The sequence below is a fragment of the Eriocheir sinensis genome, unplaced genomic scaffold (assembly GCF_024679095.1).
Source record: "Eriocheir sinensis breed Jianghai 21 unplaced genomic scaffold, ASM2467909v1 Scaffold121, whole genome shotgun sequence".
NCBI classification, from domain to species: Eukaryota; Metazoa; Arthropoda; class Malacostraca; order Decapoda; family Varunidae; genus Eriocheir; species Eriocheir sinensis.
In genome coordinates, this window is record NW_026110530.1 from 282,501 (window position 1) to 308,135 (window position 25,635).

At 41.7% G+C, this 25,635-nt stretch overlaps 1 protein-coding gene across 1 annotated transcript in view; it reads left to right on the forward strand.

Annotated features, from left to right (window-relative positions):
• LOC126989551 (uncharacterized) overlaps window positions 1-25,635 on the forward strand; it is a gene marked incomplete at its 5' end in the record, with an annotated part of 59,979 nt that overhangs the window by 21,795 nt on the left and 12,549 nt on the right. The window contains 4 exons of the mRNA XM_050848125.1: window positions 11,118-11,206; window positions 14,353-14,560; window positions 18,350-18,518; window positions 22,613-22,768. Coding sequence (XP_050704082.1) covers window positions 11,118-11,206; window positions 14,353-14,560; window positions 18,350-18,518; window positions 22,613-22,718 — 572 coding nt within the window. The remainder of the gene's footprint in view (window positions 1-11,117; window positions 11,207-14,352; window positions 14,561-18,349; window positions 18,519-22,612; window positions 22,769-25,635) is intronic.

Genomic DNA, 25,635 nt, shown 5'->3' on the forward strand with positions numbered 1-25,635 from the left:
TGAAAGGAGGCGGGATGAGGAAAGGGAAGGAAAGGAAAAGGTTAAAGACAAAAAAAAAGACCGAGAAAAAGAAGACAATCGAATGAAAATGAAAACAAAAAACAAAGAAGACAAGAGAAGAAATGAGGAAAAACAAACTTAATAACAAGGAAAGAAAATGGAGAATAAACGAAGACAAGAAGAAAAACAAACCAAAGTGAACTGAAGAAAAAGGAAAAAGAAAAGGAAGTCAAAGAGGAGAGGAAGAAAGGAAGAAAGAGAGGAAAGAAAATACAAAAAACGAAATGAAAACAAGAAGAAAAGAAGAGAAAATGAATCAAGGAAAAAGGAAAACAAGAAAACGGAAGAAAGAAAGAGAAAGGAGGGAGGGAGATGAAAGGGAAAGGGAGCAGAAAGAAGGGGGAATAGGGGAGGAAGGAAGGAGAGAAAGACGGAGAAGGGAGGGGAAGGGAGAAGGGAGGGAAGGGAGATTAAGAAAAAAAAGATGTCTGTCTGTCTGTCTGTCTGTCTGTCTGTCTTTCTAGTCATCGTAAAGTTTTATTCGTTTATTGTATGAGAGAGAGAGAGAGAGAGAGAGAGAGAGAGAGAGAGAGAGAGAGAGAGAGAGAGAGAGAGAGAATGATCGGTATTTTCACCCATTCAGGCTATCAAAACAAACCCCTTTTTTTTTTTTTTTGTCTTCATTCGTGATCTGAAAATGGCGAAGCGAATGAGGGAAGAGGAAGAAGAAGAAGAAGAAGAAGAAGAAGAGAAAGAAATGAGAAAGGAAATGAAAGAGGAGAAAAAACAATACTCAGAAAATAGAAATAAAGGAAAAAGAAACGAAAGGAAAGAAAGAAAGAGAAGAAAAGAAGAAGTAGAAAGAAAAAAGAAAGAAGAGACAAGAAAAGAGAGAGAAAAAGATAAAGATATAAAAATGAGACAATTATGTAAAAGGGAATAAGGAAAAGAGGAAATAAAGAAGGGAGAAGAAGGAGAGGAAGGAGAAAAAGGAGACAAGGAAAATGAATGAATGGAGGAAGATGAAAGGAAGAAAATGATATGTAAGAAGGAAGGAAGGGAGAGAATGACGGATAGAAGAAGGGAGAGAAGAGGAAGGAAGAAGAAGAAGGAGACAAGAGAAATGGATAAACAGAAAAATATGGAAGCAAGGAAAAATATGTGAAAGGGAGAGAAAGAAGGGGAGGAGAGAAGGAAGAAGAGATAAGAGACAGGCTAATAAAGGAGGGAGATGGAGGAATGAGGGAAGAAGGAGGGAAGAAGGAAAATATGATAAGGGAGGGAGAAGGGAAGGAAGGAAGGGGAGAAGGGAAGGAACAAGAGATAGGAGACAGATTAGTAAAGGAGGGAGGTGGAGGGATGGAGGAAAAAATATGGAGAAGGAGAGAAGAGGGAGGGAGAAGAACAAGATCAAAAGAAGCAGGGAAGAGGAAGGAAGGAAGGAAGAAGAAGAATGGAGAAATAAAATTGGGGAAGAATGGAGAGAATGGAGAAGAAGAAGAAGAAGAAAAGAAGAAGAAGAAGAAGAAGAAGAAGAAGAAGAAGAAGAAGAAGAAGAAAAGAGGAAATAGTTTTTTTTTATGTTTCCTGTCCTGTTTCTCCTCCTCCTCCTCCTCCTCCTCCTCCTACTCCCTCGGTCGTTCCCAGTTTTTTTTTTTTTTTTACTAATGTTCTCACGAAGGAAGAGAGAGAGAGAGAGAGAGAGAGAGGGGGGGTTGTTGTTGTTGTTGTTGTTGTGGTTGTTGTTGTTGTTATGGAGGAGAAAGAGGAAGAGGAGTAGAAAGTGATAAAGGAGAATATATAGAAAATTATGACTAGTAGTAGTAGTAGTAGTAGTAGTAGTAGTAGTAGCAGCAGTAGTAGTAATAGTAAAATACGTCTATCTATCTATCTATCTATCTGTCTGTCTATCTCGTTTTATAGAGCCTAAATATCGCATGAGGGAGGAAGGGAAGGAGAGGAAGGAAGTGGAGGAATGAGAGAGAGAGAGAGAGAGAGAGAGAGAGAGAGAGAGAGAGAGAGAGAGAGAGAGAGAAGGAAAGTGTGAGAAGAGAAATGAGAGAGAGAGAAGGAGAAGAAGAGGAGGAGGAGGACAAATAAAGTGGAAGAAAGGAATAAGCAGAAGAAGAAGAAGAAGAAGAAGAGAGAGAGAGAGAGAGAGAGAAGAGAGATAACGAGGGAGGAAAGGAGAGAAGGAGGAGAGTGACACGTGAAGGAGAGAAATTTTGACCTTTCGGAGAGATAAGATTTTTTTTTAAGGAGGGAGAACTGTCATGGCGGCCCTACTCCTCCTCCTCCTCCTCCTCCTCCTCCTCTTCCTCCATCTTGCTATGTATATTTTTTTCCTTTTTCTTCTTTCTTTTTTTGCATAGTTCAGTTTTCTTTTTTCCTTCTTTTTCTTTTCCTTTTCTTTATTTTTGCCTAATTTCTCCTTTTTTTTCTTTTTCTTCGCATTTTATTTTTTGTTCCTTTGTCATGTTCTTGTTTTTCTTCTTCTTTCTTCTTCTTATTCCACTTTCTCCTTTTCCTCCTCCATCTCCTCCTTTCTTTTTCTTTTTTTCCTCTTCTATACTTCTTCCTCTCATTCTTTTCTAACTTTCTCTTTGTCATATTCTTCTTTTCCTTCTCTTTCTTCGATCTTCTTTTCCTCCTCCTCCTCCTCCTCCCCCTCCTCCTCCTCCTCCTCTGTAAACTCGCTTAAATTTCTAACAATGCCTTCGAACCTTAAGTGTGACGTCTGTTCCGGGCGATTTGCAGCTCAGTTCTTCCAGCTGAGTAGAACTTGCCGCCTCTGCGTTCAAAGATTACAACTTCAGAAGGCTGTGACTGAATGGAAAGTCAAACATGATGATCTTGAAAAGAAATTCGAAGCCCTTCAGGAATTTGTTTCAAATAATGTGGCAGTGACTCCCTCCACCGAGGCTGTGCCCTCTCCAGACGACCCTCCTGCTTCACGGGAGGACGTGTTACCTGCCTCACAGGTTGACTCCCAGCCTGCCTCACAGGCTAACCCCCAGCCTGCTTCACAGACTAACTCCCAGCCTGCCTCACAGGACAACTTCCAGACTGCCCCACTTAACGCTTCTCTTCCTGCTTAACAGGATGTCGGGTTCCAACCTGTAAGGAATGGAGTCAAACCGAAGCAGGCAAGCAAGGATTTACTGACCCCCACTACCTTCATTAGGTTCCAGGTGCTGGCAGACACCACGGAGGATGAGTTCGAGACTCGCCTAGTTGGGGACTCCATGGTGCGTGGCCAGCTGGTTGAATTCTGTGGTCGTTCATCAAACGGCCGCAGAAAACGTTACTGCTATCCAGGTGCCAGACTGGACGACATCACCGCAGCGTGCGATGATGTCACGAGAAATGCCGACCGAAACACCCTCTTTGTCATTCACGCGGGGACGAATGACGTAAAGACAACCCGTTCTGAGGAACTGCTTGAGAAATACCGCCGCATGATCAAGCAGTATAAACGTAAAACGGATGCCAGTAACTTCATAATCTCAGGAATCCTCCCGAGGGTCGGTGCCGAATCTAGCTTTTACAGTAAGGCCTTCAGCACAAACAACAGACTTCAGTCCCTTTGCTCGCAAGAAAACGTCCAGTTCGCTAACTTGTGGAACAGTTGTTACTACGATTCAGACTTGTTCCTTGCTGATGGCATTCACTTAAACCCTGTTGGAGCAGCCCGTTTCGGGAGGCTGTTCTGTGACCAAGTGGCTCTTCGAAAGCCAAAAAACGCGGAGGCGAGAACACCAGCAGCTCCACCGTAAGGGAGCACTCAACCCGCGAAATCTCCGACGCGAATCACATTAAAGCTTGCTATATAAACGCTCGTAGCCTACGTAGCAAATTTAAAGTTTTAGAAGTCCTCGCAGCTACAAATCATTATCACATCATCGGAGTCACAGAATCTTGGATAGACACTTCAAATAGAGATTTCATTGCGGAGTATAGATTACCGGGCTATACCATCTTTAGTCATGAAAGAGAACAGACAGGGTGGAGGCGTTATCTTTTATATCCACAACTCTCTCCATCCAGTATCCGCGAAAACAGATATTATAACCAATGTAGACACGGTCTTCATTGAAATTAAAAATAAATCTCGTAAAATAGTAATTGGACTTATCTACAGACCGCCAAGGCAGACTCTTGATATCGACCACGCATTAAGTGAATTATTATTAGAAACAAGTAGCAGTTGCGAGGCAGTAATTATGGGGGACTTCAACTTGCCAGTGAAAAGATGGGGTGAACCGTTGAACTCTCAAACAGGGCTCGACCTGTACACAAATTTACTAGAAAGTGATTTACATCAACATGTTCAAGAACCGACTCGGGAAAATAATATACTTGACCTTATCTTTTCAACGACAGCTGATCTAGTTAACGAAGTAAATGTTGGTCCAATTTTTAGTTCTAGCGATCACCGAACAATCACATTCAGCATCAATATGAAAGAAAGTAAAGTAACTCCTAGTAAAGAAAAGGTGCCTGATTATCAGAGAGCGAATTTCGTAAGGCTCCGATCAATTCTAAATAGTTCTGACTGAACTGAAATCTGAGCAGAAACAGATATTGATAAATCTTGGGGGGCCTTCACCACAATATTGAACAATGCCATAAGCATATGCGTACCCTATCGTAACAGACGTTCAGCTTTTAAGAAGAAACCCAAATGGTGGAATAACGAAATTCAAAATAGCCTATCTCTTAAAAAACGCGTATACAGTAGATACATATCAACTCAGAGCGAGGCTGACAAACTAGAGTTGGGCAGAATTCGCCGCGAAACCAAGAAATTAATAAAACGGAGCAAGAAAAATCTTGAAGAATATATAGCGGAAACGAGTAAATCTAATCCTAAAGAATTTTTTAGCTATGTAAATAATAAAAAGTCACTCACTTGTGGTATCGGACCGCTTGTTAATGATAATGGTAACCACACGAACGATGAAAATGAAATGGCTACAATCCTAAATAACTTTTTCGCATCCGTATTTACCGACGAAGATTGTTTATCACCTCAACCGCCGGAGGTTAGAAGGGCCGAAAAGATGTTAAGTGGCGTGCTCATCGTAGAAATTGACATTTTACGCACAATTGAAAAGATTAAAGTAAGCAAAGCTCCTGGTCCAGACAAAATTACCCCTTGGGTCTTAAAAGGAATCAAACATCAAATTTGTAAACCGCTCTCCATCATATTCAATAAATTTTTAAGAGCTGGAAAAGTTCCGTCGGATTGGAAACTTGCATATGTCACACCAATTTTCAAAAAGGGGGACAAGTCTCATCCAGGAAACTATCGACCAATTAGCCTGACATCGATTGTTTGTAAGTTAATGGAGACTATCATTCACGACAATATGGTGAAAATCTTCGAAGAAAATAATATTATAAATAACTCGCAACATGGCTTCCGTAGTAAACGTTCGTGTTTAACTAACTTACTTGATTTTTTTCATTATATTTTTGAGGTGTTCGATGAAAGCAGATCAGCAGATATCATATATCTGGATTTTCAAAAGGCATTTGATAAGGTCCCCCACCAACGATTGCTCAGCAAACTATTGGCGCACGGTATCTCGGGTAACATTCACGATTGGCTTGTGGACTGGCTCTCTGAGCGCAAACAGAGAGCAGTTCTAAACGGTGTTACATCTAACTGTCTCGATGTCAAAAGCGGCGTACCTCAAGGATCAGTGCTTGGCCCCATGCTCTTCTTAATTTATGTTAATGATATCGATGATGGGCTCACTTGCAAAGTATCAAAATTTGCTGATGACACAAAAATTGCTAGTAAAGTAACTGCGACACTCGACGAAGAAGCTTTACAATCAGATCTAGATCGACTTGCACGTTGGGCCAATCAATGGCAAATGAAATTTAACGTTGACAAATGTAAAGTGTTGCACATCGGAAAAAATAACAATCGCGTTCGGTACGTAATGAATGGCAAACAACTTTCTGCAATAAGTAAAGAAAAGGATCTTGGAATCACTATATCAAGCGATTTAAAGCCCGGTCAGCATTGTTCAGAAGTAGTTAAAACTGCAAACAAATTGGTTGGCTTCATCGGACAAGTCTTTAATAATAAATCGGAAAAAGTAATATTAAAACTGTATAATTCGTTGGTTCGACCCCGTCTAGAGTACTGTGTACAGTTTTGATCTTCCTATTACGGAAAAGACATAGAAAAGTTGGAACGGGTTCAACGAAGAGTAACAAAGATGATTCCTAGTTTGATAAATTTATCATATGAACAAAGGCTTAAAGAAGTAAATTTATTCAGTCTATCAAAACGAAGAATGCGAGGCGATCTAATAGAAGTGTTTAAAATGTTTAAAGGACTCAGTGATATTAATGCGGAAGATTACTTTACAATTGATCGATCAAATAGAACAAGAAGAAATCACTATTTGAAGATAAGTGGTAAAAGATTCTCGTCGCACGAAGCTAAACACTTCTTCTTCAATCGAGTTGTTAATGTTTGGAACTCTCTACCCTGTGATGTCGTTGATAGTACAACAGTTACGGCCTTCAAGAATAGATTAGACAAGTATTTTGAATCCAACCAGCAACTAAGATATTACTCATTGTCGTAACAACGTTAAGTTCTTTCGAATACTGCTGTCCTTGTCCACTTTTATCGCCCGGTTAGTGGTAGCAGTAATGGTAGTTCTTTCCTCTTTCCTACATAATTTCCATGCAGTTTTTCCATGCTGCATGGTTCTTTTTCCTTTCCTGCCAGCTTTGGCTGGAGGGATGGAGGGGTGGGGAGGAGCCTTCGCCTTTGCTGTCCTTTATCTTTCACCTTTGATTAGATAGTTAGTGTAGCTTGTCACAAACAGCCTCGTAAGGACCAGCAGGTCTGCTGTTGTTTGTTCTTTCTTTGTGTGCCTTTGTGTTCCTCTTCTTCTCTAAATATTATCATCATCATTATTATTATTTTTATCACTCCCAATAATAATTTTCCTTCATTCTTATCACTTTCCCGCTATTAATAATCTTCTCATCATTAAACAGCGCCAAAGTGAAGGAGGAGGAGGAGGAGGAGGAGGAGGTAAGGAAGAGATGAGGTGGAGAGAGAACCTGGGAAGAGGTGAGGAGGAGAGGAGGAGGAAGAGGAAGAGGAAGAGGAGGAGGAGGAGGAGGAGGACCTTTAAAGCAAACACTTCATTAAAATCGCCCCATTAACCCAGATTTTGACCTCTCTCTCTCTCTCTCTCTCTCTCTCTCTCTTTGTATAACTTTCTCTTTTCTCTTAAGAGAGAAGAAGAATAGATCCGTGATGATGACTCAGCGAAAGAAAGAGAGAGAGAGAGAGAGAGAGAGAGAGAGAGAGAGAGAGAGAGAGAGAGAGAGAGAGAGAGAGTATGCATAGTAGAATGGCGGTGGACGTAATGGCGAAGGTAATGGTCATGAAGGAGGAGGAGGAGGAGGAAGAGGAGGAGGAGGAGGAGGAGGAGAAGGAGGAGGAGCATGCAACTGTTCTTGTGACATACTGACCCATCTATACCATGTGTGTGTGTGTGTGTTTCTTACTTTTTTCTTTTTACTTCTTCCTTTCTTTATTTTCTTATTTCTCTTTTTTATCTTTCTTCTTCCTCTTCCTTTTTGTTTTTCTTCCTTCTTCTTTCTTCCTTCTTCTTTTTCTACCTTCTTCTTTTCCTTCTTCTTATACACGAACGTCTCACTCATCCCTATCTTCCTTTTCGCTTCTTTTCTTCTTTATCTTTTCCTCTCTTCTTTTTTTCTCTTGTATCAGCGCCAATTTGAATTTCGCGCCACTTTTTCGGAAGCAACATGGCGCCCAAGATGAAGCTGGTCAAACCTTCATATTCTGTTTCTTTGTTCTAACCTCTGTTCTAACCTTTGTCCTAACCCTCCTATTCTGTTTCTCTATTCTAACCTCCTATTCTGTTTCTCTATTCTAACTCACTCTGACATGTGACTCTCTATCTCTCTCTCTCTCTGAGCCACTCTCTCTATTGCTGAGACTTAACCCTTTCATCTTAGTGCCAACCCTTTGTCTCTCTCTCTCTCTCTCTCTCTCTCTCTCTCTCTCTCTCTCTCTCTCTCTCTCTCTCTCTCTCTTTCTTCCTCTCTCTTCTTTCCTTTTTTCATTCTCACTCTTCCTCTCCTCCTCCCTCTCTTTCCTTTCCCTTCTTCTTCTTCGTGTTTTCTTTCCTCCCTGTCACTCCCTATTCTTCCCTTTCCAGTTACATCTTTCATCCTCTCTCTTCCCTTCCTTCCTTTTCTCTTCTCCAATCCAATTTTTCCCTTTCCTCTTATCATTTTTTCCCTTTTCTCTTTTTTCTTTTTCTAATCTCCCAATTCCATTCAATCTTCCTATTTAATCCCTCTCTTTCTCTTCCCATTTCCCATTTCTTTCTTATCTTCTCCTCCTCTCTCCTCTCTCTCTCATTCATTTCCTTCCTTCTTCCCCTGCTTCTCCTTCCTCCTTCCTTTCCTTCCTCTCTTCATTTCTCCTCCTCTCTCTCTTCCCTTCCTTCCCTTTCCTCTTCCTCTTTGATCTCCCCTGAGGACAGTAATGGGAGGAAGGAAGGAATGAGGAGGAGGAGGAAGAAGTGTGTTTATATATTTTTTTTTATTAGGATGGCCTTAATGTGTGTGTGTGTGTGTGTGTGTGTGTGTGTGTGTGTGTGTGTGTGTGTGTGTGTGTGTGCCTCATTTTTTTGTATCCTATGAATGTTTTTGTTTTCTTTCCTCCTCCTCCTCATCATCATCATCATCATCCTTCTCCTCTTCCTTCTAATTTTTTTTCTCTTTAGTTAATTTTACGAGAAACTTTCATCTCCGGAGAGAGAGAGAGAGAGGAAAATATTTGTGAGTTACGTAAATTGTGAGTTGGTCGTGTCCTAGATAACTCTCTCTCTCTCTCTCTCTCTCTCTCTCTGACTCTCTCTTTGATGATGGTTTCTTTCTCTTTTCTTTTCTTTTTCATTCACTTTTTTCTCTCTATTTCCCAGAATGTTTGTGGGTTGAAAAATGTTTGCTCGTCCTTTCCTGTTGATGTGTGTGTGTGATTATGTTTTTTTCCTTTTTCTTTTTCTTCTTTTTTTGTTGGTCTCGTTTCCTGTTCATCTTTTCATTTCATTTTTTTCTCTATTTCCTCTTTTTTTTTGAGCTGTTCTCTGATTTTGATTCACATTTGTCTCAGTATCTCCTTTTAGTGGTGTTAGATTGTTTTCCTTGTTTTGTTTTCCTGTTTTCTATGTTGCTGTTCATCTTTTCTTCTTTTCATTTCTCTTCTATTTCCTTTTTACTATCTGATTTCTCTCTGTTTCTGGTTCTCTCGTCCTCTTTATCTCCTTTTAGTGCTGTTAGATTATTTTCCTTGTTTTATTTTCCTGTTTTCTGTGTTGCTATTCATCTCCTTTCTCTTCATTTCTCTTCTTTTTCCCTTTACTTTCTGTGTTCTCTGTTTTTCTTGTTCTCTCGTCCTCTTTATCTCCTTTTAGTGCTGTTAGATTGTTTTCCTTGTTTTGTTTTCCTGTTTTCTGTGCTGCTATTCATCTCCTTTCTCTTCATTTCTCTTCTTTTTCCCTTTACTTTCTGTGTTCTCTCGGTTTCTGTTTTTTTTCTCGTCCTCTTTATCTCTTTTTTTTTTAGTGCTGTTAAATTGTTTTCCTTGCTTTGTTTTCCTGTTTTCTGTGCTGCTATTCATCTCCTTTCTCTTCATTTCTCTTCTTTTTCCCTTTACTTTCTGTGTTCTCTCGGTTTCTGTTTTTTTTCTCGTCCTCTTTATCTCCTTTTTTTAGTGCTGTTAGATTGTTTTCCTTGCTTTGTTTTCCTCTTTTCTGTGTTGTTATCCATCTTTTTTCCTTTTCACTTCTCTTTTATTTCCTTTTACTTTCTGCGTTCTCTCTTTTTCTTGTTCTCTCGTCTTCTTTATCTCCTGTTTGTTCTGTTAGATTATTTATTCCTTGTTTTGTTTTCCTGTTTTGTATGTTTTGTTTCTTCATCTCCTTTCCTTTATCTATTTTCTATTTCTTTTTTTCATATTCTTTTTGTGTGTTTTTATCTCCTCTATCTCCTGTATCTTGTTTTCCATCTCCAGTAACTCTTTATTTATCTCCTATTTCCCTTTTAGTGTGCTTTGTTTCATTTCCTAAGAGACATTGCCTTTAGGAATTGTGTAATCAGATTGTAATTATTTATTGTGTAATCGGATTGTAATTATGAAATGTACTCGGATTTTAATTATGCATTTTGCAACTGTTTTTAATCATGTATTGTGTGTGACTGTTTGTAAGTTATCTATTGTGTAATTGTATTCTGTTTATGTGTGTTGTGAACGTATTTTATTTATGTTTTGTGTTTTGATTTGTATTTTTGTGCGTATCGCTATTTTTTCTTCTTCTTCTTGTCTCCATCCTCCTCCTCCTCCTCCTCCTCATTCGTCTATTCTTCTCATTTAACTCTTTTTCTATTATGTTATGTGTTGTGTTTTCTTTACGTATTGTGTGTGTTTGTGTTTTTTACTATAATTTATGTTTTTTCTGCAATTTCCGTTTTACTCTAATTTCTGTTTTACTATAATTCCTGTTCTACTCAAATTCCTGTTTTACTATAGCTTCTGTTTTACTTCATTTCCTGTTTTACACTAATTTATGTTTTACTCAAATTCCTGTTTTACTATAATTTCTGTTTTACTCATTCCTGTTTTACTATAATTTCTGTTTTACTCAAATTCCTGTTTTACTTAAATTTATGTTTTACTTCAATTTCTGTTTTACTCAAATTCCTGTTTTACTTCAGTTTCTGTTCTACTCAAATTCTTGTTTTACTTCAGTTTGTTTTACTCAAATTCCTGTTTTACTTCAATTCCTGTTTTACTCAAATTCTTGTTTTACTTCAGTTTCTGTTCTACTCAAATTCCTGTTTTACTTCAGTCTCTGTTCTACTCAAATTCTTGTTTTACTTCAGTTTCTGTTTTACTCAAATTCCTGTTTTACTTCAATTCCTGTTTTACTCAAATTCCTATTTTACTTCAATTTCTGTATTACTCAAATTCCTGTTTTTTCTGTAATTTCTGTTTTACTCTTATTCCTGTTTTACTCTAATTTCTGCTTCTTTCCCTTCAGGCGACGAATCCGAACAGTCCATCTCCATCCTCCTCAACAACCAGGAGTCAGAGATCGTGTTCGTCAACGTCCCATGGCCAGAGCTTCAGGTGTGTGTGTGTGTGGGGGGGTGTGGGGGTGGGTGTGGGTGGGTGGGTGTGAGTGTGGGTGTGTGTGTGTGTGTGTGTGTGTGTGTGTGTGTGTGTGTGTGTGTGTGTGTGTGTGTGTGGATGTGTGTGTGTGTGTGTGTGTGTGTGGGGGGGGGTTTCTGCTCTCATTTCCTTTATTATTTTTTTTCTGTTTTGTTGTATAGTTTCATCAACTCACATTTTTATTTCATTTTTTCTTCTTATCTTACTGTGTGTGTGTGTGTGTGTGTGTGTGTGTGTGTGTGTGTGTGTGTGTTTGGTTGTGTGGGTGTTTGTATTTTTTTTTTGTGTGTGTGTGTTTTTTCTTTCATTCCTTTATTATTTTTTTCTGTTTTGTTTTATAATTTCATGAACTCACATTTGTAAGCGCGAAGATGACCAGTGCTTATTTAAGTGAGTAATTAAGGTGACTGATACCGCTGCGTCGAACTCACATCATTTATTGAATAGTGGTCGAACCTGAAAGATGGACGTCATAATTATGCGTTACAATACGGAAACAACGACGCACAATCTCTTCATCATTATTATTCTCACGGCAGAGCAAGTAAACACTACTAACCGTCATTAACATGTTATAGGCTAGTCATAGAAGTGCACGTCAGGTGAGATATCAGATATACACATTAAGACATACAATGAGGAGCACGGCTCGTAAGCCAGATGACCAGAACAATGAACAAGGCTGGTAAGGCATGCATAATAAGTGGCCCAATCAATATGGCTAGGATGACACATGACACTAATGCATGACACTAATGATAATCAATAATACATACGCATTTGCGGGTACAGTCGTGTTACTCCTTCCGGTCGGTAACGGCAGTGTGAACAACGTCATGTTTCCTCTCTTACCACTACCCTGCTACTGTCCCTTTCTCCTCCCTGCTCAACCCTGCACCAGAGGGGCCTCCAGCAGGCGTCCCGAGTCAGCATTTCACTCATCTCGCCGCTGTCTCGACACTTTTCCCGTGAACATCTGGCGACACTACCGCCTCGCACCACCGCACTATCCCGCTCGACTATCCCGACATAATTTATAAATTCATCAAATTCATATAATCCCTACATACATATCTACCACATTAAGCTATCATTCGCCGCGGAGCCGGAACAGCGGCTACAACATTTTTTTTTTTTCCTTTTCTTACTGTGTGTGTGTGTTTGGTTGTGTGGGTGTTTGTATTTTTTGTGTGTGTGCGTGTGTGTGTATTTCTGCTTTCATTTCCTATTAATTTTTTTTCTGTTTTGTTTTATAATTTCATCAACTCACATTTTTATTTCTTTTTTTCTTCTCTTACTGTGTGTGTTTGGTTGTGTGGGTGTTTGTATTTTTTTTATTTGTGTGTGTGTGTTTTTGCTTTCATTTCCTTTATTATTCTTTTTTGTTTTGTTTTATAATTTCATCAACTCACATTTTTTTTCTTTTTTTCTTCTTACTGTGTGTGTGTGTGTGTGGTTGTGTGGGGGTGTCTGTGTGTGTGTGTGGGGGGGTTTCTGCTCTCATTTCCTTTTATTATTTTTCTGCTTTGTTTTATAATTTCATCAACTCACATTTTTTTTTTCTTCTCTTACTGTGTGTGTGTGTGTGTGTGTGTGTGTGTGTGTGTGTGTGTGTGTGTGTGTCCTCCGTTCATCATTTCCCATTTTTTTACTCTCTCCGGCATATGACCACAGATTTTGCGCCGACTAAACGAAACTTTCCAAACTCTCTCTCTCTCTCTCAATCTCTCTCTCCCCCCCCTACTTTTCAGCCGGCGGTCTCATTGATTGCTCCACTTATTGCCCTTTTCCATACCTTTCTAATGCCACCTTCGGGTTCGCGCCATCAATAATTCATCCTGTTAATTGCTAAGCGTTCAGTCGTGGACTCCTTTCTGTTTTTTTTTTTCTCTCTCTCTGTCTCTAGCTATATCTCTACCTCCCTTATCTGATCTCTTTTCCTCCTTTCTCTCTCTCTCTCTCTCTCTCTCTCTCTCTCTCTCTCTCTCTCTCTCTCTCTCTCTCTCTCTCTCTCTCTCTCTCTCTCTCTCTCTCTCTCTCTCTCTCTCTCTCTCTCTCTCTCTCTCTCTCTCTCTCTCTCTCTCTCTCTCTCTCTCTCTCTCTCTCTCTTATTCTTGTTCTCCTTTTTTTCCTTTCTCTCCCTCACTCTCCCTCTTTGTTGCCTCTCCCTTCTTCCTTATTCTCTTCCTTTTCCTACTTTCTCTTTTCTCTCCCTCTCTCTCCTTTATCCTATCCCTTTCCTCTTTTCTCCTTTTTCTCCTTTACCTTCTCTCTCTGCAGCCTCTTCTCTTTCTTTTCTTCTCCCTTTCCTCCTCCATTTTCTTCCTCACTAATGTTCTAAGGAAAGAAAAGAGAGGCGAAAAAAAATGTTCCCAGGCTGCCTCTGCGTCCCTTTGTTTTGCCTCTGACAGTTATTAGCCTCTTGTAGCCTCCTTTCTTCTGTTAAAAGTATTGGCAACTCACGTTTTTTTGTTCCCTAGTGTTTTGTTTTTCGTCCCTGCTTTCTCTCTCTTATTTCCCCTCTCCATGGCTTCTGTTCTCCTTTCTCTCCTTCAGTGTCTTTCTATATTCCCTAACTACCCTTGTATTCACCCCTTTCCTTCTTTCTTGGTCTCATTATCCCTCCTTTTGCTGTTTTTCTTCTTTCTCTCCTTCAGTGTCTTTCTATATTCCCTAACTACCCATGTATTTATCTCTTTTCTCCCTCTTTTTCCTCTTTATTCCTTTTTTTGGCCTCACCTTCCCCTTTAGATTTTTTCCTCCTCTTTCTCTCCCTCCCCCTTTAGATTTTTTCCTTCTCCTTTCTCCCCCTGACTCGTCTTCATACATAACTTTCTCGGCCTTACTTCCCATCTCTTCATCTCCTTTCCCCTTCCTCTCCCTCTACATACTTATTTTTTTTGCCTCATCATCCCTTCCCATAGCTTCATTCCATCACAACCCTAATATGTATCAATTTTCTGCATCGTTTCTCCCTCTATTACCTCCATTCCCTCTCTCCCTCGCTCTCTTTATTCATATCCTTCTTTCTCGTACTTCCTTCCTTCCTTTTCTTCTGTTCTTCTTTCTGTAGCCCCTTTTCCCCCTTCATCCTCCTCCTCTAACTCATTCCACGTCACCAGGCTGAGCTGAACCGCCCGTCGCTGCCCGAAGGTTGGCTGCTCATGTACAGCATCACGGACAAGGCCTCGTTCCAGCGGTGCAGCGAGGATATGTCTCGCCTGCACAGTCACGGCGCGCTTCGGGGCCGGGCCGTCATCCTCGTGGCCAACAAGTGCGAGCTGGTGAGGTCCCGCGCTGTCTCCGTCGATGGTGAGTGGCTAAAGGTGTTTGGTGTTTAGATTAAGGCTGTTTCTCTTCCCTATTTGAGCATGGCGGGGAGCTGCTGAGATTAGAATAGGTCAAAGTTTGGTTAGGTCAGGTTAAGTCAAGGCTACGTTAGGTTAGGATAGGTTAGGTCAAGGTTAGGTTAGGTTATGTCAAGGCTACGTTAGGTTAGGTTAGGTTAGGTCAGGATAGGTCAAGGTTAGGTTAGGTTAGGTCAAGGTTAGGTTAGGTTAGGCTAGGTGAAGGCTACGTTAGGTTAGGATAGGATAGGTCAAGGTTAGGTCAGGTTATGTCAAGGCTACGTTAGGTTAGGTTAGGTTAGGTCAGGTTAGGTCAAGGTTAGGTTAGGTTAGGTTAGGTTAGGTTAGGTGAAGGCTACGCTTGGTTAGGGTAGGTTAGGTCAAGATTAGGTCAGGTTAGGTGAAGGCTACGTTAGGTTAGGATAGGTTAGGTCAAGGTTAGGTCAGGTTATGTCAAGGCTACGTTAGGTTAGATTAGGTTAGGTCAGGTTAGGTCAAGGCTACGTTAGGTTAGGATAGGTTAGGTCAAGGTTAGGACAGGTTAGGTCAAGGTTAGGTCAGGTTAGGTCAAGGATCCGTTAGGTTAGGATAGGTTAGGTCAAGGTTAGGACAGGTTAGGTCAAGGTTAGGTCAGGTTAGGTCAAGGATCCGTTAGGTTAGGATAGGTTAGGTCAAGGTTAGGTCAGGTTAGGTCAAGGCTATGTTAGGTCAGGTTAGGTCAAGGCTACGTTAGGTTAGGATAGGTTAAGTTAGGTCAGGGCCTGTGTAGTATTCTATAATGGTGAGTGTCTTCTGAAGTTCCGTGTTTAGATTTAAGCCTCTCCTTTTTTCTATAGTAAATGTGTATCAGTGGTCGTGAGCTGGGTAGGGTAGGGATGGGCAGGGTAGGGTAGGGTAGGATAGGGTAGGGTAGGGTAGGTTAAGTTAGGATAGGTTAGGTCCTGAGAGATGTCCGTCGATGGTGAGTGCCTTAGAGTGTTTGATGTTCAGATTAAGCCTCTCTCTCTCTCTTCCCTTTTAAGTGTACAGGAGTGGTCGTGAGCTGGGTAGGGAAGGGAAGGGTAGGTTAGGTTAGGTTAGGTCAGGTCCTGAGAGGTGTCCGTCGATGGTGAGTGGCTTAGAGTGTTTGATGTTCAGATTCTCTCTCTCTTCCCTTTTAAGTGTACAGAAGTGGTCGTGAGCTGGTGAGGTAGGTTAGGTCAGATCCCTCGCTGTCTCCGTCGATTTTTTTTTTTTTATGGTGAGTGCGATTTAGTGTTCGTGGTTCAGAATAATCATGTTTTCCTTCTCTGTTAAAGTCTATATCGGTTGTCGAGAGTTGGTGAGGTGAGGTTAGATCAGGTCCCTCGCTGTCTCCGTGGATTTTTTGATGGTTAGTGTTATTTAGTGTTCGGGGTTCAGAATCAGCATGTCTTCCTTCTCTGTTAAAGTATACCAGTGGTCGTGAGCCGGTGAGGTTAGGTTAAGTTAAGTTAGGTGAGTGGCTTACTGCTGTTTGCTGTTCAGACGAAGCCGCTCTCTCTCTCTCTCTCTCTCTCTCTCTCTCTCTCTCTCTCTCTCTCTCTCTCTCTCTCTCTCTCTCTCTCTTTTTCTCTCTCTCTCTTCCCTATTAAGTGTAAAGAGCTGGGCGTGAGCTGGTGAGGTAGGTTAGGTTAGGTCCCTGGCTGTCTCCCTTCTCTGTTAAAGTCTATACCAGTGGTCAGGAATTGGTGAGGTTAGGTTAAGTTAGGTTAGGTGAGTGTCTTACTGCTGTTTGTTGTTCAGACGAAGCCGCTCTCCTTTCCCTTTGTGTACGTGCATTGGTGGTTTGTTTGACACATGTGTAGTCTGTGTGTATGTGTGGGTGTGGGTGTAGGCGGGTGGGTATGTGTGGGAGGAGTGTAGGTAGGTAAGGAGAGAGAAGAGGAGGAGTAGGAGGAGGAGAAGCAGGAGGAGATAAACTGATGAAGATAGTAACTGGAAACTGATTAAGATAGTAACGGGAAACTGATTAAGATAGTAACTGGAAACGGATGAAGATAGTAACGGGAAACTGATTAAGATAGTAACTGGAAACAGATGAAGATAGTAACGGGAAACTGATTAAGATAGTAACTGGAAACTGATTAAGATAGTAACGGGAAACTGATTAAGATAGTAACTGGAAACTGATGAAGATAGTAACTGGAAACTGATTAAGATAGTAACTGGAAACTGATTAAGATAGTAACTGGAAACGGATGAAGATAGTAACTGGAAACGGATGAAGAGGAGGAGTAGAAGGAGGAAAAGCAGGAGGAGATAAATGATGGAGAAAATTAAAAGAAAGGAATTTGAACAGGTAAAGGCAAAATAGAGGATAAGGAGGAGTTGGTAAAGAGTAAGGGAAGTGTTACCTGTTCGTCTTCAGGTAAAAAAGGGACCCTAAAAAGCAGCTCCGCCCTACACATGACAGCGGCTCTCCCAGGGACACTCTTTTGCCGGGAGCGTGGCGGGTAAAGAGGCTTGAAGAAGGATGGGAGGAGGGAGAAGCGCCTTACCTTTGCCCTTTGCTCGCACTTTCGTCCTCCTCCTCCTCCTCCTGCTTCTTCTTCTTCTTGGGTTTTTCTTTTTCTTAGATGGATGGGATCAACAGCAACAACAATAACAATAACAAAGAAGGATGGGAGGAGGGAGAAGCACCTTACCTTTGCCCTTTGCTCGCACTTTCGTCCTCCTCCTCCTCCTCCTCCTCCTCCTCCTGCTTCTTCTTCTTCTTGGGTTTTTCTTTTTCTTAGATGGATGGAATCAACAGCAACAACAATAACAATAACAAAGAAGGATGGGAGGAGGGAGAAGCACCTTACCTTTGCCCTTTGCTCGCACTTTCGTCCTCCTCCTCCTCCTCCTCCTCCTGCTTCTTCTTCTTCTTGGGGTTTTCTTTTTCTTAGATGGATGGGATCAACAGCAACAACAATAACAATAACAAAGAAGGATGGGAACAGGAGGGAGAAGCACTTTACCTTTGCCCTTTCCTCGCACTTTCGTCCTCCTCCTCCTCCTCCTTCTTCTTCTTGGGTTTTTCTTTTTCTTAGATGGATGGGATCGACGCCAACAACAATAACAATAACAATAACAAAGAAGGATGGGAACAGGAGGGAGAAGCACCTTACCTTTGTCCTCCTCCTCCTCCTCCTCCTCCTTCTTCTTCTTGGGGTTTTCTTTTTCTTAGATGGATGGGATCGACACCAACAACAACACTAACAATAACATCAACAAACCCTTCTTCTGTATCTCCCTTATTTCTTATCTTTTCTCTTTTATTCTCGTTTCTTTCATCTCATTGTCATTCCCCTCATTTCTCATCTTTTTATCTCTTTTAATCTTGTTTATTTCATCCCCTTCGTTTCTTATCTTTTCCCTCCCTTTTCTCTCTCTTCTATCATCTCCGTCATTTCATTCACCCTCATTTCATATTTTTGTATCTCCCTTTTTCTCTCTTCTATCATCTCCCTTATTTAATTCCCCCTCATTTCTTATTTTTAATCGTAAGCAGGAGGAAATACACACAAAGAAAGGTTAAAATTATTCTTAAGTTTACCAGCTAGAGGGATGAGGGAATGAAGGTGTTGGCTAACTCTTGCAGAAGGTATTTGGATAGCATAGGAATGAGCTAGAGTACTAAGCCACCTGTCTGTCTTCCTACCCCCCTTCATTTCCAGACCACTACCACTACTACTACTACCACTACTACCACTACTACCACTTATACTAATGCTACAACTCCTCCCAACAGACGGGCGTGACCTGGCCTGTAGTTACGGTGCTAAGTTCATGGAGATCAGCGTCGGCATCAACCACAAGTGTGACGACCTCCTGGTGGGCATCTTGAACCAACTGAGGCTTCGCGGGGAGGCGGAGGCGGGCGACGAGGAGGAGCCGGCGAAGGAGAGGAGCTGGACCAGGTGAGGACGAGGACGAGGAGGAGGAGGAGGAGGAGGAGGAGGAGGAGGAGTTTGGTTAAGTAAGGAAAAGTAAGAGGAGGTAAAAGATAGAGATAAACAAAAAGAGGAATTTGAAGTGGTTAGGAAGAAGAGAAGGTAGAGAAAGAAGAGGAGGAGGAGGAAGAGAAGGAGGAGGAGGAGGAGGAGGAGGAGGAGTTTGGTTAGGCTAGGAAAAGTAGGAAGAGGTAAAAGATAAAGAGATCAAGAAATAGAGGAGTTTGAAGTGGTTAGGAAGAAGTGAAGGTAAAGAAAGAGGAGGAGGAGGAGGAGGAGGTGGGGGGAGGAGCAGGAGTAGGAGGAGGAGGAGTTTGGTTAGGCAAGGAAAAGTAGGAGGAGGTAAAAGATAAATAGATCAACAAAAAGAGGAATTTGAAGTGGTTAGGAAGAAGAGAAGGTAGAGAAAGAAGAGGAGGAGGAGGAGGAGAAGGAGGAGGAGGAGGAGTTTGGTCAGGTAACCCCCCGGTCTCACAGACGCCGAATCACAAGAAATTCGTAGTGCCTCGGGAGTCAGCGTTTTTTCCCGAATCACTACGAAAATTTGTTGATTTTTTCATCTCGAGGTGTTCGGCCGACCTCGAGGGCATATTCCCCGAAGTACACCGAATTATTTTCCGAAGTGCTACGACGTATTACGATGTGCTGCGATGTACTACGATTTCACCCCGATTTTCTCCCGAAGTACGCCGAGTTTTGGAGCCGAAGTACTACGAAGTATAACGAACCACACCGACTGTCCCGATTTGTAAGTACGAAGTACTACAATGTACGACGAACTACACCGACAACTCCGGATCTACTACGAGTTTCAAATCTCCTCCAAGAATTTGCTCCCGAATTTGAACAAAAGACACACCCCAGCATATAAATCCTTCGTCAGGTCCAGCATCATCATGACAAGGTTGGGGCTCTGTGTCCAAGTGGATTGGTGACGCAAGAGGGCTGGATGGAGGACGGGGTGTCTCCCCGGTAGCAGACGAAGACCTCTTCTTGGATCGTCCCTTCACTTCCTTGACAGGTTGTTCTTGTGTGTCTTCTTGTTGCTCATCATCATCAGGAGAGGCAGCAGCAGCAGCAGAAGACCTTTTCTTCTTGTCTTGTCCCTTCTTGTCCTTTTTCGGTCCCATTGTGATGTGACGTGACTCCTGCAAATTGGAAAAGACTGATTGATTTGCAAAATCGGCTTGCCTTTTAATACTCTTATCAAATTCGTAGTACTTCGTAGTACTTCGGTGTGCTTCGGGATGTTTCCGGATGCACTTCCTAGTAGTTCGTCGTTGTTCGGTGTAAATCGGCGTACGTCGGGACGAAAATTTGGCAGCTTAGAGATACAATTCGTAGTACTTCGGTGTAAATCGAGGGTAACTCGGGGTACTTCGGCGTGACTCGGGGTGCTTCGGGGGGAGAAGTACGCGGAATTGGGGCCTGTTTCTGTCCCGAACTACGCCGAATTGACTACTGCGAAGTACACCGAAACACTACGAAGTAGTACGAAGTACTATGAAGTACACCGAAACACTACGAAGTAGTACGAAGTACTATGAAGTACACCGAAACACTACGAAGTAGTACGAAGTACTATGAAGTACACCGAAACACTACGAAGTAGTACGAAGTACTATGAAGTACACCGAAACACTACGAAGTAGTACGAAGTACTATGAAGTACACCGAAACACTACGAAGTAGTACGAAGTACTATGAAGTACACCGAAACACTACGAAGTAGTACGAAGTACTATGAAGTACACCGAAACACTACGAAGTAGTACGAAGTACACCGAAACACTACGAAGTAGTACGAAGTACTATGAAGTACACCGAAACACTACGAAGTAGTACGAAGTACTATGAAGTACACCGAAACACTACGAAGTAGTACGAAGTACTATGAAGTACACCGAAACACTACGAAGTAGTACGAAGTACTATGAAGTACACCGAAACACTACGAAGTCGTACGTAGTCCTATGAAGTACACCGAAACACTACGAAGTGGTGCGAAGTACTATGAAGTACACCGAAACACTACGAAGTGGTACGAGTACTATGAAGTACACAAACACTACGAAGTGGTACGAGTGCTATGAAGTACACCGAAACACTACGGTGTACGAAGTACTATGAGTACACCGAAACACTACGAAGTGGTACGAAGTACTATGAAGTACGCCGAAACACTACGAAGTGGTACGAGTACACCGAACACTGCGAAGTGGTGCGAGTGCTATGAGTACACCGAACACTACGAAGTGGTGAAGTACTATGTACACCGAAACACTACGAAGTAGTACGATGAAGTACTATGAAGTACACCGAAACACTACGAAGTAGTACGAAGTACTATGAAGCACCGAACACTACGAAGTAGTACGAAGTATGAAGTGCACCGAAACACTACGAAGTAGTACGAAGTACTATGAAGTACACCGAAACACTACGAAGTAGTACGAAGTACTATGAAGTACACCGAAACACTACGAAGTAGTACGAAGTACTATGAAGTACACCGAAACACTACGAAGTACTATGAAGTACACCGAAACACTACGAAGTAGTACGAAGTACTATGAAGTACACCGAAACACTACGAAGTAGTACGAAGTACTATGAAGTACACCGAAACACTACGAAGTAGTACGAAGTACTATGAAGTACACCGAAACACTACGAAGTAGTACGAAGTACACCGAACCAGTACGAAGTACTATGAAGTACACCGAAACACTACGAAGTAGTACGAAGTACTATGAAGTACACCGAAACACTACGAAGTACTATGAAGTACACCGAAACACTACGAAGTACTATGAAGTACACCGAAACACTACGAAGTACTATGAAGTACACCGAAACACGCCGATTTCTTACCAATTCGGGACGGCTTCTGAATTCGGTGGAAAAAATTTGTGCATGTTGAAATTTTTCTCCCGAAGTGTTTTTGAACCCGAATTGAAGCCGATTTGATTCACGAAGTACTCCGAAGCTCCCGAAGCCAACCCGAAGTCAACCCGAATTTGAAAATTTCAAATTCGGGACCGATTCGGGCTCTGTGAGACCGGGGGGTAAGGAAAAGTAAGAAGAGGTAAAAGATAAAGAGATAAACACAAAAAGAGGAACTTAAAATGGTTACGAAGAAGAGAAGATAGAGAAAGAAGAGGAGGAGGAGGAGGAAGAGAAGGAGGAGGAGATGAGAGATAAAAAGCTACCCAAAAAAGATGTTTGAGTAGTTTAGAAATAAGAGAAGGAGAAGGAGAAAGGGAAGAAAGAGAGAAAGGATAAAGAAATACCCCAAAAAAGAGGAGTTTGAAGGTATTAGAAGGAAAAGAATAGGAAATAAAAGATCAGGATAAACTTTTCCTTTACTTTCCCCTCACTTTCCCCTCACTTTCTCCCCTCCCCTTACCTTTTCTCCCCTGTCTCTCTCTCTCTCTCTCTCTCTCTCTCTCTCTCTCTCTCTCTCTCTCTCTCTCTCTCTCTCTCTCTCTCTCTCTCTCTCTCTCTCTCCTCTATTTCCCCTCACTCCTCAATTCTTCTCTTTCTCTCTCCTCATTTTCCCCTCACTCTCCCATTCTCTCCCCTCACTTTCCCTTCATATCTCCCCTCTATATCCCCTCACTTCTCAATACTTCTCTTCCTCTCTCCTCATTTTCCCCTCACTATCATTTTCTCCCCTCCCTTCACGCTCTCCCCTCACTTTCCCTTCATTTCCCCTCTGTCTTTCTCTCTCTTCCTACACATTCCCTTGCATTCTCCCCTCTGTCTCTGCCCTTTCTCCCCTCTCACTCTCCCCTTCTTCCCTCTCATTCTCCCCTTCCTCCCTCTCACTCTCCCCTTTTCCCCTTGCATTCTCCCCTCTATCTCTTCCTTTTTTCCCCTCTCACTCTCCCTTTCTTACCTCTCACTCTCCCCTTCTTCCCTCTCACTCTCCCCTTCTCCCCTTGCATTCTCCCCTCTATCTCTTCCTTTTTTCCCCTCTCACTCTCCCCTTCTTCCCTCCTCTCCTTCTTCCCTTCCTCCTCCTCTCCTCTCCCCTCTCCCTCTCTCTCCTCCCTCAGGAACCGCAGCCTCATGAGAGCGTCGATGAAGGCCAAACGCGTCATCAACAGGATTATGGGCAAGACGGAAGCCAAATACAAGAGTTGCGAGGACTTCCAGAGCTAGTGATTGACCCACCCCCCTGCCCCCTCCACCCCCCACCCCCCTGCCTTATGGTGAGTGAGGGAGAGAGGGAGAGGGAGAGGGAGAGAGAGAGTGAGAGAGAGAATGAAAGAATGAGGGAGAGAAAGGAAACTGAAAGAGAGAGAGAGAGAGAGAGAGAGAGAGAGAGAGAGAGATATGCATGTTAATTAAAACCTGTATGTGTTGAATTAATTGTTTGAGAATTAGTTTCCAGAGAGAGAGAGAGAGAGAGAGAGAGAGAGAGAAAGAGGGGGTGCGTGCGTGCGTGTGTGTGTGTCTCCAGTGAATGTGGGTCAGCTTTGTCTCATTGTGTTTCGAATCGGGCTTTGAAGCACTTCGGATATTTTGTGTTTGATTCGCTCGCTCAGTTTTATCTTTTTTTTTTTTTTTTTTTTTTTGTATTTAGTAAGAATGCAATGGACGCTGATTCGATATTACCCAACAATGCAATATTTTACTCTACTTGAATTACTCTGTTTACTGATTTCTCTGCTTTCTTCCTTTCTTTCTTTTTCTTTCTTTTTTCAGTTTCCTTTCTTTCTTTCTCTTATTTCTTTCTTTCTTTTCCTTCAGCTTTCTTTCTTTCTTTCTTTCCTTTTTTTCAGTTCCCTTTCTTTCTCTTTTTCCGTTCTTTTCTTTGAGCTTCCTATCTTTCTTTTCTTTCTTTTCTTTTTTTCAGTTTCCTTTCTTCCTTTCTTTCTCTTTTTTCTTTATTTTCTTTGAGCTTCCTATCTTCCTTTTCTTTCTTTTCTTTCTTTCAGTTTCCTTTCTTCCTTTCTTTCTCTTTTTTCTTTCTTTTCTTTGAGCTTCCTGTCTTTCTTTTCTTTCTTTTCTTTTTTTCAGTTTCCTTTCTTCCTTTCTTTCTCTTTTTCTTTTCTTTGAGCTTCCTATCTGTCTTTTCTTTCTTTTCTTTCTTTTCTTTCTTTCAGTTTCCTTTCTTCCTTTCTTTCTCTTTTTTCTTTCTTTTATTTGAGCTTCCTATCTTTCTTTTCTTTCTTTTCTTTCTTTTAGTTTCCTTTCTTCCTTTCTTTCTTTCTCTTCCTTTCTTCTCTGTCTACCTATCTATTTATCTCTTATTTTATTTTATCTGTCTCTATTTCTCATTCAATATCTCTTTCATTATCACTATTCTTTCTAATGTTTGTTTCTCTGTTCCTTTGTTTCCTTTATTCATTATTTTTTTCTTCATTACTCATTTGTTTTATTCATTTTTTTCATTCATCTTTTATTATTATTATTATTATCTTTCTATCTATCTCATCCACTGTTTCTCTCGTTCTATCAAAAGCTACGTCAACACAAATGGAGGCTGTTGTTTTTTTTCTTTTCATTTATTTCCACTCACAACACAACGCAATCAGACAATGGAAACACACACACACACACACACACACACACACACACACACACCATTCACCAAACAGCCAAAACAGCAACCAACATCAACCTAATAATGAGTCTCTACCTGTGTGTGTGTCTACCTGGCCAAATTTTCTATACCTGACAGTCCAGTTAATTAGCGGCGATTACCTGCCATCCACTTTAATAATCATAATGGCGTTGCTTGTTGCTCGCTGGCCTTGTCCACCTCACCTCACCTGCCCTTCCCTTCCCTTCCCTTCCCTTCCCTTCCCTTACCTGCATTTCCCTGCCCTTCCCTTTCCTTCGCTTCGCTTCCCTTCCCTTACCTTACCTTACCTTACCTTACCTTGCCTTACCTGCATTTCCCTGGCCTTCCTTTCCCTTCGCTTACCTTCCCTTACCTTACCTGCCCTTCCCTTCCCTTCCCTTCCCTTACCTGCTCTTCCCTTCCCTTCCCTTCCCTTCCCTTCCCTTCCTTTCGCTTCGCTTCCCTTCCCTTACTTTACCCTACCTTCCCTTCCCTTCCCTTCGCTTCGCTTCGCTTCCCTTACCTTACTTTACCTTCCCTTCCCTTCCCTTCCCTTACCTTATCTGCCCTTCCCTTCCCTTCCCTTCCCTTCGCTTACCTTACCTTACCTTACCTAACAATATAACATAACATAATCTTACCTTACTTTACCTTACCCAACCTTTCCTTACCTTACCTTGCCTTACCTAACCTCACCTTACCTTACCTTACCTTACCTTACCTAACCTAACCTTCCCTGCCTGCTCTTTGCTCCACCGCCCACCTGTTGCCATTGATGAGGCTATACAGGTGTGAAAGGTGATAACATACATACATACATACATACATACATACATACACACACATGCACACACACACATTAGCAAGGCTCTATTATTCTCTGTAATGTGTGTGTGTGTGTGTGTGTGTGTGTGTGTGTGTGTGTGTGTGTGTGTGTGTGTGTGTGTGTGTGTGTGTGTCGCTGTCTGATTGTGTTTGAAGGGGGAAAAAAAACAGAACTCCATTTGCTTTTGTGTGATTTCAATACGATGAGAGAGAGAGAGAGAGAGAGAGAGAGAGAGAGAGAGAGAGAGAGAGAGAACCATCAAGCCCACAAAAACAAACAAACAAATCACAAACACAATCACAGAACCACAAACGTATTAGGAAATTGGAGGAAAAGTTACTGATGTGAATGTGTGTGTGTGTGTGTGTGTGTGTGTGTGTGTGTGTGTGTGTGTGTGTGTGTGTGCGCGCGCGTGCTGTCAGGTGGATGGCGTGTAATATTTACCCGTAATAATATCAAAGGTGGGTAATTTAAAGGTCATTGTTGTCGCCATCGTGTGTGTGTGTGTGTTGAAAGGGCTATTGAAAGGTTAGCGTGTGGAGTGTGGATATCGTTTTGTTGGGTGGGTGGGAAGTGACGGGGATAAAACGTGTAAACAACTTGTAATTATCGTTTTATATTTCGTTTTGCTTTATTCGTTGGTCTGTTATTATTGTTTTGTGTTTTGTTTTGTTTTTTGTTCG